We start from the raw sequence: 13,805 nt of genomic DNA on the forward strand, positions 1-13,805 counted from the left end.
GCATTATTCTGATGGGGGAAATCACACAACTAGCTTTCAGATGGTGCTGGAACACAGGTGTGTGTCTCTAAGAGCTTATGGCAAATGGCACATATCCCACCTATGTAAATGTCACATGTGAGTTATTCTCTTAGTGTTCTTTATTTTGTGTAATTCACAGATTTCTAAAGAGGGAGATGGTAATATGTTGGAGAAAATACCCCCTTATCCACAGGGGATATATTTCAAGTTCCTCAGTGGATGCCTGAGATAGTACTGATAGTACTACAGACAGTACTGAACCCTAGGTATACTGCATTTTTTCCCGTATATATACATATCTATGGTAATGTATATTTTATAAACTAGGCACAGTAAGAGATTAAAAACAATAATTGATAATAAAATAGAACAATTATAATGATATACCATAACAAGAGTTATATCAATGTGGTCTTTCTCTCTCAAAAATATCTTTTTTTTTAAGATTTTATTTATTCATGAGAGACACACAGAGAGAGAGAGAGAGAGTGAGAGAGAGAGAGAGAGAGAGGCAGAGACACAGGCAGGGGGAGAAGCAGGCTCTATGCAGAAAGCCTGACACGGGACTCGATTCTGGGACCCCAGGATCAGGCCCTGGGCTGAAGGTGGCGCTAAACCGCTGAGCCACCTGGGCTGCCCTCTCTCAAAATATCTTATTGTACTGTACTCATGCTCACATGAGGAAAAGAAGTAAGGGGAATAATGCAGGCATCTTGACGTAGCGTTACACCCGCTACTAGGTATTGACCTCCTGATCATACTTCAGAAGGAGGATCATCTGCTTCCAGAGCACAGTTGACTGCGTGGAACTGAAGCTAAAGCCACAGAAAGCAAAACCACAGATAAAGGGGAATACTGCAAACAAAGGTCTTTGAGCCGGAATGACTATATGGTTGTAAATATTTAAAGCAAACGCAATGGTTGGGTAAAACTGAAATCCTCAGTGATAAAGTATAAAAGTTCAACATTTAGACTTCATGATGAACATATTATATTTTATTAATTTTCTATGCAGAAAAAAATATGATTTTGACATCTTTAAATTGTATAAATATTTCAATGTTTTAACAGGCACGATTAGGAGATGTACATAAGAATAATACCAAAATAAAAAACACCAACCCCCAAATAAAACCAAAATCCCAAACCCAGCATATTAAATTTAGATATTAGCATTCTATATTTCCCAATTATACATCAGACAAAATGAAAGTTACAAGAGTTGAGAAGTTTGGAATCAGACCACTTTTAATGCTTCAAAGGAACATTTCTTAAATATTGCTTATTTAATATCTTCACAAGTAAGACTAGTGTGATCATTGGTTCTTTCATTAGGATGAAAAGAACACTAATCTGTTCTAAAAATCCTGGAGAAAATAACATTAACCTGTTGTAAAAAAATCCTGGAGAAAATTCTTGATTATAACTGCCAAAGATACACAACTCGTTTATTTTTTTTAAAAAAATTTAAGATTTTATTTATTTATTCATGAGAGACACAGAGAGAGGCAGACACAGGCAGAGAGAGAAGCAGGCTCCATGTGGGGAGCCTGATGTGGGACTCGATCCCAGGATCCCAGGACCATACCCTGAACTAAAGGCAGATGCTCAACCACTGAGCCACCCAGGTATCTCCACAATTAGTTTATAATGAGAGGGATTTTAAGTATATTTGTCCAATCTTTCTCTGTTTAGCTTTTGAACACTGTGCCATGTTCTAAAACAATAAAGGTTTTCTACAAACATACCATGTCTTTACAATAATAAAATTACATTAAAAAATAACTCTCTCTATATTTTTTTGCAAATCTTTGCAAGTATTGACTCCGGGTTAGTGCTTCCTCTCTAGCAAGGTATAAACTCACACCTCCATTTAGCCAGACAAGAATCAAATGCCACACTTGGATTGCTGAGCATCTCTATTTTGATAGAACTATGCTTCCTCCAATTGCATACCTGCCACCACTGAATGCTTATTATGAAAGCTAGAAAGTGTCATTACACATTATTGCAGAATGTCATTTTCATTCAGGCAATTTACTTTCTCTCTCTCTCTCTCTCACACACACACACACACACACACACACACAATTTAAATACAAATATCTACAAAATAACACAGCTTTGATGAAGATACATAGTGTGAAGTATCTTTGGTAACAGTTTTAAAAAAGATTAATTTTATTTCATCTAGGAAAAAAATAGCTACAGTGAAGTGCTGTTTTTCTCTCTATAGAATTATTTCTAGTTTTAAGATATAGGCCTTGGTTTTAATTCAGTAGGATGTCTCATAAATAGCTGCTTTTTCCTCCATCAAACCTTAAGAAAGTAGGATAACTTATATCACCGTCTGGCAATTCCTAGCTTGACTGTCATAGATCAATACAACCATCTCTAGCCACATTGGGCCTGATCAAAATTAGTGAAGAGGAATCCAGAAGGCAGCTATATTGAATATAACAGGCAAATGTTTATGGGAATCTCAGAAAAACAAAGATAGATAGTGATGCTTATTTGCTTGTGGGTATTTCTCTACTTGCCCAGAAAACATAATTAAACTCTAAGCCTTTCAGGTACAATGGACTGTGACTCATAAAAGCCTATGCTTATACTTCCTCAGAGCAGTGTTTGGTTTTTGCTATGTTATCAAAAAATTTACTAAGGTTGATTTACCCAGGGAATTTCTCTTCCTCAGCAAGTTTTCCCCTCTTCTTCCCCACATGCTTGCTCCACTACATCCCAATAAAAGGCATGCAAGCAGAGGTAGAAATCACACATTTTTATGTTCATAGCCTTACACTCTTCAGGGGCAAAGGCTACACATCTCTGGATTTCTAACCTAGGGCCTGTCTACTCTACACACTAAAGGTAGCTGGACAAAATGATGACCCTGGCACTCTCAGGGTAAACAGAACTTCAATCAATCATTACTTTTGAAAGCAATTTCTACTTTTCCCAACTCTGAATATGAATCAAATTTTAATGTGAAGAGAAAAAAATGAAAGAAAGGTCCCTGTCAATGCCATTTGGTAAGCAAATGGCGACCATCTTTAAAACAAGGACATAATTGCACCTGGTGAGCACCTAGCTATGTGGTTAAAGATGCTAAGCTGACTTGAGAGCTAGATTTTTCCTAAACTAGCCAGTCCCTGGGAATCAAGAATAAACTGTGCAGTAAGTACATCAAGTCACAGAATGTGGAGTACAACCCAGGTCACATTCTGACATATATGTGGTAATAAGGTATTTTACATTCTTTTAAGAGTTGGTTGGAGGGGAACACCTAGAAGATGGAAGTGTTTTCTCCCTAATGTGTTGGCTGCCATGTATTTTTTAGCAGATAATCAAGGCCCCCCCATTTTGTACATTGTGGAGATTTCTCACCACTAAAATGAATTATATAATCATCCTAATTGATAACTAGTTTTAAATGAATGTGCAGGTGAACAGATACACTGTTACAATACAAGACAGAACTTCTGTTGCTCAGTGTCTGCATTTATGAAGAAGGGTTCATTCAATGGGTGGAAGGATAAGAGCAGAGAAATATGACCTTGCAGTGACAGAATTTTAATGTGCAGTGTATGCAGCTGAAAAAATGCATGGCAGACTCCGTTTTTTTTTTTTTTATTGCTACATATATTAGCACATTTACATAATGCTGGTTCTCGTCTAAACGGCAGGGTTGTCTCCAGGTCAACCAGCAGCTCATGAAAGCTCTAATTCTCCTAGAAGCCAGATATAACTCTGATCAAAGGTAACGCTTCTGCTAAAATTCTAATCGCAATGTAAATGTGAAAGGACCCCTAGAAACAAACCAAACATTACATCCTTCTACATTTTCTCAAACCACAGTAATAGCCAGCTCTGCCACACTTGAACATCTATCAAGTTCTGAAAAGAAAAGCATCATCACGTTCTGATGTGTTCAATAATTTTTCTTTCCTTGACTCCTTTTTTTTTCCTTCGTAGTTTTGCTCTTCTGAAGCATTTCTTGCCCTTACCAATAAAAATGCTGCTTAACACTGCAGTAAGATTATTGTTGTGTTATTTTATGTTGTAAAATAAGAAATCCACTTCTAGATTTTATCAACAGGGCCATAATTTTTTTTTTATAAGAGAAACTAAACATTCTGCATATTCACTTCAAAAAACTTTCTGGTCTCTGTTTTAAAACAACATTACTTAACTTTTTGCTAATTTTAAGTGACTGGCATGGCCATTTTTCTCTTTCTCTTTTAATGGACCCTTCTTTGCTAAGTATTTGAAGTCTTCTGCTTCTTTGGTTTGGAAAACTTCATCCAGCTAGCTTTCGCAACTTTGTCCTTTGAGAATACCACAGTATGGGATAAAGAAGCTGGGGTAATGGAGTGGGGATTTAGACAGAAGGAGACAGAGAGTTCTCATTGTTCTGCGCTGGTTGAAGTAAATGCTCATTATGCTTGGTTTCATTTATTTCCTGTCTCTCTAGTTAACAAAAAGCTGCTTCTTTTCTCCTGAACATAATGGTCATATGAGTAGAGAATAATAATCATCTGTGTTAATAACATTTCCCTGGATGGTTAGAAAGCTGGGAAGTTATGACTTCTGTTTATAAATCTAAATTTAAAATTAAATATTAGTTTTTCCTAGAAACCATACTATGACATATTTCTTCAAAGTTCTGGAGAACATAATCCCTTTGGCATGATTGCCATATTTTAAAACTGATTTCTGGAAATAGGTACTAATTGGCAAAATATAGAAGACTTACATTTAGAATCAGAAGATACATAGGGAAGAAGAGTGTGATTTTCTGCACCTGAATCTGGAGTTAAGACATACTACCTTATTTTCCACCTTGCACTAAATAGAGTTTACAGGGAGACTCAAACTAACAGAACCAGATACATCTTATTAGATATGTATGTCATGAGGAGGGGGAGAGCATCTTTCAGTAGCAGAGGTGAGGAAGGCTGAACCCCAGTTTCAGCTCTGTGACAAACTCAAAGAAGACTTTTTATCCCCCACCACAATGAGTGCAGTCACTACCTGTCACCATACGTTACTACAATATTACTATGCATTCCCTGTGCCATACACTTCACCCAGCAGATGATGGAGCAAGATACCATTTCCCTTTATGCCTTGGTTTTGTAGACCACAAAATAAAAGTACTACTCCTAACTTCAGACTTTTATGTTCCTATAACATTACTGGGTATGAAAATATCCTGGACAGCACACAAAAAGGAAATGTTTATCAATAAGCAGCATTTAAAAATGTCTCACCAGTTTGTTTAAAAACAACACCACAGATTAGCTGAGCTAACCTTAAGGGAAAAATATTTTTTTAAGTTTTTTTTCTCTTTAACATCATAGACATTCTTTAGCACTAACATTATCTGTTGATGACAATGGCCCATTGGCTTCCAGCCAGCCTCTTTAACAATGCCGTATCATTTAAGTCTATTACCTGCTGTGAGTGCTCCAAATAAACACTGATTTGGGGAGTCATAAGTAACTTGGATATAGAAATTAAATCATTTCAGCCTATGCTTTGTCTATATTTCTTTTATTTTTTGCTTTAAGTGCTTCTATTATCACAATCACCCAGCTGGCATTTTAAATCACTAAATGAAAAAAACAAAAAAACAAAAAACTACCATTTCATTTTTAACCTGACTTAAAAAAAAGAAAAAAAAAGTAAGCCCTGAATATGTATGTGTGTGTGTATGTGTGTGTGTATGTATGTATATGAATCTGAGTCTTTTATTATTATGGATATGTAAAATCACAGCCTTCCCTTGCATAAAGCAGGACACCTGAAAAGATTAAAAACCCAGGGAATGTTCTGCTGGATTCTGTTTGAGGGCATATAAAGAGAATTTCCTTTCCTTTGTCCAGAGAGCTAATTTCCTACTATAATCTTATAAAAATAGATAGTTTCTTGCAAAAAAAAAAAACATCACACAAAAAAGTATAGGTAGAAAGACCTGTAGTGATGGATTATTTTGTTTAGAGGTTCTTAAATTGGGGTCCTTGCTTTTGGAGATTATTTGTGGGCTTCCCAAAACTGTAATATTTTGTATCAATGTCATTTATCTTCACTTTTAATCAGGTTCTCAAAAGGATACATTACCCAGAAAAGATTAATAACTACTAATCTAGTCCAAATGAGAAATCTTAATCCCAGAGTGGGAACAACTTGCCACAGTCATACCATTGGCCAGTGACATCCAGAGTTGCAGAATTCAAACCCCTGAGGCTGCTCATGCTAGTGTACATGCAAACAAATTATGTTTCTTCAACTTGGATCATCTTGTGAAAAAACACTGCCTGCTATATTTGTTGCAAAGGTAAAGTGTGCTTATAGAGATCTCAAAGATATCATTTCAATTTTAATATTTATCACCACTGACATAACTGTTTTAAGACCTATATGACAAGACGTAGCCCCAGAGGAGAAAAAAAAAATCCCTCAAAACAAAACAAAACTCTCTTCTACATGCATGATGAAAATCTAATTTTATTACTACCTACAGAAGCAAAAATTTTCTATATTTAACACTTCATGTTTGATCATCAACTAGAATTTTAAAGGAACAAGGATGCTCATCAAGAATAGCAGACCTACCCATAAAGATGTTTCTTTTTTTGAAAAACCTTCCACCTCTTTTACTGAAATTAGGTGTATTCATACAATTACATACATAAACTATGATCAGTAAAGAGTATTGCACATCAAGCCTGTATTACCTCAAACTTCTTTTTACTAGTTCTTTCTGTTATATGTTTTTATGATAATTCTTTTTAATTTAGATAGTGTTGCCAAGATGTACTGGTTATCAAATATGCCTTTAGAGCTAAATCTGTAGGAACATTGCACATTTCCCATATCTTTTTCTGACTTGCCTTCCTTCCACAGAAAGAATAAGAAAGAATTCCAAGGGAAGGAAGAAATATCTGTAAGTAATATATTAATAGCTATTCAATGCTAGACGGTTTCCCTGCTTGGTTGTTACTGGTGAATCAGAGAAAAAAAATGACAGTAGCATCTATCACGTTCTGTTAAACCACACAAAATTTTAACAAAGGCAAGGTAAGTCATTTTGCTTATTTCAGCAATGTGCTATAATTGATAGCAAATGAGCGATGTCTACAAAACAAAATCACTATACTGCAAAAATAACTTAATTCGTAAGTAGGGAAGTAGAGTCATCCCCTGAGCCAAGAATATAATGGCTAATGAGCATAAACTGATAGGATCATGCAGTATAGTCCGAACAGTGACTTTAAACTCAATAATTTCCCATCAAGACCCAGAATACCAAATGCTGCAACAAATACTATTCTTGATTCTGAACTTAAATTCAAATAATTAATGAAATATTTTCTCTTGTGTAGAAAGCAAAGTACGGGCAGGTTTTTTGGTTGTTACTGTTCAGGAATGTGATTGCACTTTCAATGGGCTCCAGTAGAAACCAATGTGTGACAAAAGAAAGACATCTTATGACTCAGTGACCACTGAGAGACACAATGTTCTTCTGTCTCAAAGTGCAAATTAAACAAAGTACCTTAAGGGTCTAAAAATAAGAATCTATGCTGGGGGGAAAAGTAAATAAAAATAACAGAGGCCAAAATACTGACAAAGGAAAAAAGTTATTTAGTCTATACATTCCTTTATGATTTACAGTAATGATATTTTCTTCATTACTATCCAACAGTAATAGATTAAGTAAACTGCAGATGAAAAGGATCGATTAAATCATTGTGTCTGATGCATGCAAAGGAGGGCAGATTTCCATAGAGAGAGGAAAAAGGAAGAAAGATAAATATAAAAATACTCTATCAACATCTACAAAAGTTCATTCAGCATGAAGTCCACAGACATCAAATAGAGGTATTAGCATCAGTAGTGAGGAAGAGGAGACACAAAGTACCCGTATTAATACAGAGTCCTGTGCTATATCTTCAAACATCTACTATATTTGCCTGGAGCTTTTTCTAAATCAAAGCTATTCTGTTTATACTCATGTAGAAAATGTAATCTGAGTTTCAATGCATTTTTAATTTCATTCAATCTTGTATTTGTTCAACCAAAAACAATTTAAAGAGGACCAAGGCTATCAGCCTCACAGTGAGCAAGTGCAGTGCCTCGCTAGGGAGTTCTTGAATCGTCCATAAAAATCAACAGTGTGCATCAAATAGTTTTCTTTTCATTTGAGCACTGAAAAGTGAATCATCACAGCAACTACTCTTCAGGGCCTCTTTGGTTTCCAGATTAAACATGTAATGTGACCTGTCATCCTGCCATATCCTCTGCATTTCCATTTTTAAATAATCATAAATAAGAAAACCTTGCTACTCTTTGGCATGACACAGCTACTTGATTCAGCTGAGCTTCAAAGTCTTAGAAATTGCACTCATTCCTGGTTTAGAGTCCTGATTCTTCTCAAAGGCTTTCAGCTGAAAGATTCTTTATTGTATTCAAATCTTGTCCCATATGAGTTGTTTCGGTTACTCAGTTTGTGAAGAGTCTTAGAAATTGAATTGGGTCCGCAGCAGAAAACACCAACAGTTTTCCTGGTAAGAGAGAGGGAGAAAATGGAAAATCAGGTGGAAAATTAGACAGAACATAACAAGATGTGTCAGGAGCACGGTTCAGGTATTAACAAAGTTCATTTCTTGCTGCTTTGCATGCTGAATTAATTTCCCAATTATTTCCAAATGTAAGTGATCACCATGAAGTACTTCATGCTTTCCCTGCAAGAATTCAGGATAATTCAAGGAATGTAACTAGGAGCACAGATTTGCTTATCATCAGACAGAAAGTGAGCAGTCTGCCCTTAGCCTTTCCATTACATGCAGAAATCAAATTGCAGCAGTGGATAGATGTCCATCCATACTGGATCATGTCAGTCTTCTCTTACTAGATGTTGTATATGCATTTTTCTAAAGATCCCTTGAATTGGCATGGGCAGTGATGAATAAGAGAAAGAAAAGCTACTACCAATTTGAAAGGATAATTTTAAGTAACTAATTTATATCCATGTTGAAACAAAAGCATATTAATCTGTATGCATTTTCTTTTTTATTTATGCACTGTAAATACTGCACCAAATGCCAAGCATGTTTTATTGTTTGCTAACATAAAATTTTAGTATATAAATTATACATATCCCTAACAAACAGACTAAATAAATACCAGAAAATGACTAGTATTTCACATCAATCTTCCTCCTAAGTTTGTTATTTGCATTGAATTCTTCTAGAATACCAAAATGACTAACAATTCATATCATATCTTGGATAAAGTATAGTTTGTCCTCATTATCTTATCTGAGAATAAGTGGTACAGAAAAAAAATCCAGTAAATCCATTTAAATGGGTACTAAGATTTTATAATAAATACCTAAAAAATGATTTTACTAAAACTTTTCACCTTGAAAAATGAAACAAAGAGGGACACCTCGGTGCCTTAGTGGTTGAGTGGCTGTCTTTGGCTCAGGTTGTGATCCCAGGGTCCTGGGATCAAGTCCCACCTCGGGCTCCCTACGCAGAGCCTGCTTCTCCCTCTGCCCATGTCTCTGCCTCTTTCTATGTCTCTTATGAATAAATAAATACAATCTTAAAAAAAAAAAGAAAATGAAACAAAGAACTACAAAAATAGAATTTTTACTTGCAGCCATGATGGAGTAGTGGGGACTAGATTCCTAAGAAAAACAGAAAAAACCGAGGTGAGTTCAGCAACTGTCTCTGCTTATGGCCTGGAGGCAATCTACAGGATGCAGCACAGAGAAACTCAAGCCAAGATTGAGGGTCTCACTGAGTTGAAGAGACAAAGAATGGAATTCATGGAGGACATCAGGCGACAAATTCCAGAATTTGTGGAAGGTAAGAGAGACCCACAGAAGGAAGCTTTGGAAATCTGTAGGGCTGTATCCTCAAGTCTTTGGCTGAGTACTGATTTGCTCATGTGTGAGAGGAAACTACATGAATCTGGATAAGGAACTAGCAGGGAGCAGTAAGGCAAACAATTCTGAGTTGACACAAGGTTGTGAATAATTCATATTCCCACAAGCCAGAACGGAAAGATCTATATATCATACGTGGGCAATGGGTAGTGTTCTAGAAAGTTATCACCTTACTTGCAAGAGGGGGGTGGATGTTGGTAAAATTAGCCTTAGAATGAAGGTGCTCTGGATCTATACTTAAGAAAGATCAAACTGAACCTAAGTCACAAACTGCATGCTAGAAACAAGTCCAACAATATTGAAAAGAGAAGATAAAAATTTGGCATGTAACATCTCAACTTCAAAATTTACAGTATTCAGTAAGAAATTAACAAGAATTTTATAAACCATAACTGGGAATGTTATGGGCTGAACTATGTCCCCTCTAAATTTGTTATGTTGAAAATCAAACCCCCAGTACTTCAGAATATAGTTGTATTTGGAGAGAAAAGCTTTAATGATGTAATTAAGTTAAAGCTTTAGAGTGGATCCTATTCCAATCTGAATAATATCTTTATGAGAAGAAACTGGATACATGAAGAAACATGAGAGAATGCACATGCTCAAAAAGATCATATGAAGAGACAGCAAGAAAGTAGTCATTTGTAAGCCAAGGAGGAAGGTCTCAGAAGAAATTGACCCTGCTAGCCTCTTGATATTAGACTTCCAGCCTCTTGAGTTTTGAGAAAATAAATTTAGCCCATTATCAAACATTTTCTTGAAACAGTGATGAGAAACATACTTCATTATGTTCAAAAGCAAGCATCAACATGGTGAGAAGAGAAATAGAAGATTTTTTCAAGGCCTAAATGGAAATTCTAGTGATCAATGCAACCTTTAAAATTATAAGTATACTGATAGGTTAATAGAAAAATAGGCACTGCAGAAGAAAAGATAATTAAACTTAAAGACCTGGCACTACAATCTATCCAAATGGATCACACAGACTACAAAAATCAGGGGAAAAAAAATGAACAGAGGCTAAATCAACTAGTCTATCTAATCAACACTAAATCAACTAGTCAAAGATAGATGCAATTCTAGTCCCAACACGTGAGAAGATAAAGGAAAAGAGAAAAAAACAGTTAATAAATAGTTGCCAGTTTTTCCGAAAATCTGATGAAAACAAATACATAGATCCAAGGGTCTAATGAATCCCAAGGAGAATACACACAAAGAAAACCATGTAAGTCAACTTACAATAAAACTGAAAACCAGTGACAAAGAGAAAAACATAAAAACAGCCAGAGGAGGGCAGAAAAAGACACGTTACAAATAATAAACAGAAGATGAAAGACGGAGTTCTCATCAAAAACTATGCATGTCAGGAGGCAATGAAGTAACATCTTCAAAGTGCTGAAAGACAAGAGAAAATTCAACTATGCTGTACCAAGCAAATTCTACACTAAACAAAAACCACTTTCAAAACTGAGGATGGAATATAAGCTTAGCAAACAAAAGAGGAGAGAATTCATCACCAGCAAGCCAGTACTATAAAGTATATTAAAGGAAATTCTTCAGGAAGGAGAATGAAATCAGATGTAAACTTGAGTTCACCCAGAAAAATGAAGAGCACAAAAATGGTAAATCTGTGAATAAATATAATCTGTATTTTGTCTAACTTTTAATGTCTTTGAATTATTACTGGTGCCTAAAACAAATGGAATCACAGTGCATCATGAAGTATATAGTATATGGAAAAGAAAGAATAAGAATAACGGCCAAGGAGACGCAGGGGGAGTGGAAGTACAGAAAGTGGTATAACATTATTTGGAGTACACTGTGATAAGCTAATGATGTTCACTCTAAACTGAGAACAATGTTTCTCTGATTTTAGCTTCCTCAGAATTACTTGAGGGACTTCACAGACCATAGACCATCTGGTCCACAGACCATCCCTAGAGCTTCTGATACTAGAAATATTGGATAGGGCTCAAGAATTTGCTTTTCTAACAAGCTCCTGGTGATGCTGGTCCAAGGAATGCAGTTTGGGAACCAATGCCTTAAAGAAATCACTAAAAGCAAATAGACAAACAGAGAAGTATGGCTAATATGCCAATAAAAGAGAAAAAAAACAGAATCATAGATGTACTCAATCTAAAAGAAGGGAAAGAAAGAAGAAAGAAAGAAAGAAAGAAAGAAAGAAAGAAAGAAAGAAAGAAAGAAAGAGCAATAGTAAACTGCCAGATTTAAACCCAACCAAAGGAAGCCAAGAATACTCAACGAGAAAAATATAATCTCTTCAATAAATGGTGCTGGGAAAACTGGATATTTTCATGCATAAAATGAAACTGAACCCCCATTTCACACCACTCACAAAAATTAACTTGGGAAGAATTAAAGACCTAAATGTAAGATCTGAAACCATCAAACTCCTAGAAAAGAACATAGGGAAAAAGCTCCTTGACATTAGGCTTGGCATTAATGTAATGGATATGTCACCAAAAGCATAAGCAATAACAGCAGAAATAAACATGTGGGACTCTATCAAATTAAAAAGTTTCTGTACAGCACAAGAAATGATCAACAAAATGAAAAGATAGCCTATGGAATGGGAAAAATATTTGCAAACTATGTATCTGATAAGGGGCTGGATTTTGTGCTAAGTGATAAAATCAGACAAAGAAAGATAAATATTGTATACTCTCATCTATATGTAGAATCAGAAAACTCCCCCCAAAACCCAAACTCATAAAAACAGAGAACAGACTGGTGGTTGCCAGGGCCAGGTGGGAGAGGTGGCGAATGAGTGAAGGTTGAAAAGAATTATAAACTTCTAATTATAAGAAGAGTAAGTTCTGGGAATGTAATGCACAGCATGGTGACTATAGTTAACAATACTGTGTTGTATAAGGTGTAAAGGTGCTAAGAGAGTAGATCTTAAAAGTTCTCTCCACACACACAGACACACACAGAAATTGTAATTATGTGAGGTGATGACTGGGTAGTCCTTTCACAATATATATATTCATATATCAAATCATTACATTGTACATATTAAACTTATGCAATATTATGTTAGTTGTATCTCAATGAAGCTAGAAAAAAATCCAATATTTTTTGCTCCATGAAATAATAAAATGTAGTATGTTTTGTAATGGATAAATATAATAAAGTGAAATAGTTTAAACACAACTAAATCCTCCAACTAAAATACTCCAATATACATGAAACAAAAACTAATAGGACTGTAAAGACAGATAAATCAATAATACAGTTGACTATTCCAATGCTCTTCTATCTGTAATTGACAGAACAAAGAGAAAAATCATAAGCGTACTAAAGACCTGAATGCCACTATCAAGCAATTGGAACTAATTGTTATTTATAGTGTGCTCTATTCCCAAACAATGGAATACAAATTCTTTTCAAGTGCATGTGGAACATTCATGAAGACAGACCATATTCTGGGCAGTAAAACAGTCTCAATAAATTATAAAGGATTGAAATCACAGAGTATATTTTCTCAAAAGAACCCAATATTGAACTAGAAATCAAAACCAAAAAGATATCTGTAAAAGCCCCACATGTTTGGAAATTAAACAACACACTTCTAAAACAACCAATGGGTCAGAGAAGAAATCACACTGAAGCTTAAAAATACTTTGAAGTGTATAAAAATTAAAACAGATCAACATTTGTATAATGTAGCTAAAGTGTTGGGAGGGGAATTTATAGAATTGAACACTTTTATTAGAAAAGAACAAGGGACTGAAATCAATGATACAAGGTTCTATCTTAAGAAACTACCAAAATAAACCCCAATTAAACCCAAAGTGAGAAGGAAGAA

At 35.2% G+C, this 13,805-nt stretch overlaps 1 protein-coding gene across 5 annotated transcripts in view; it reads right to left on the bottom strand.

The window, feature by feature from the left end:
• Window positions 1-1,018: 1,018 nt before the first annotated feature.
• NOX4 (NADPH oxidase 4) overlaps window positions 1,019-13,805 on the bottom strand; it is a 167,301-nt gene continuing 154,514 nt past the window's right edge. For all 5 annotated transcript variants that reach the window (XM_055320778.1, XM_055320777.1, XM_055320776.1 and 2 more), the window contains one exon: window positions 1,019-8,585. In XM_055320778.1, the coding sequence (XP_055176753.1) occupies window positions 8,465-8,585 (121 nt within the window). In that variant the 3' untranslated portion in view covers window positions 1,019-8,464. The remainder of the gene's footprint in view (window positions 8,586-13,805) is intronic.

The sequence above is a fragment of the Nyctereutes procyonoides genome, unplaced genomic scaffold (genome assembly GCF_905146905.1).
Source record: "Nyctereutes procyonoides isolate TBG_1078 unplaced genomic scaffold, NYPRO_anot_genome, whole genome shotgun sequence".
NCBI lineage: Eukaryota > Metazoa > Chordata > Mammalia > Carnivora > Canidae > Nyctereutes > Nyctereutes procyonoides.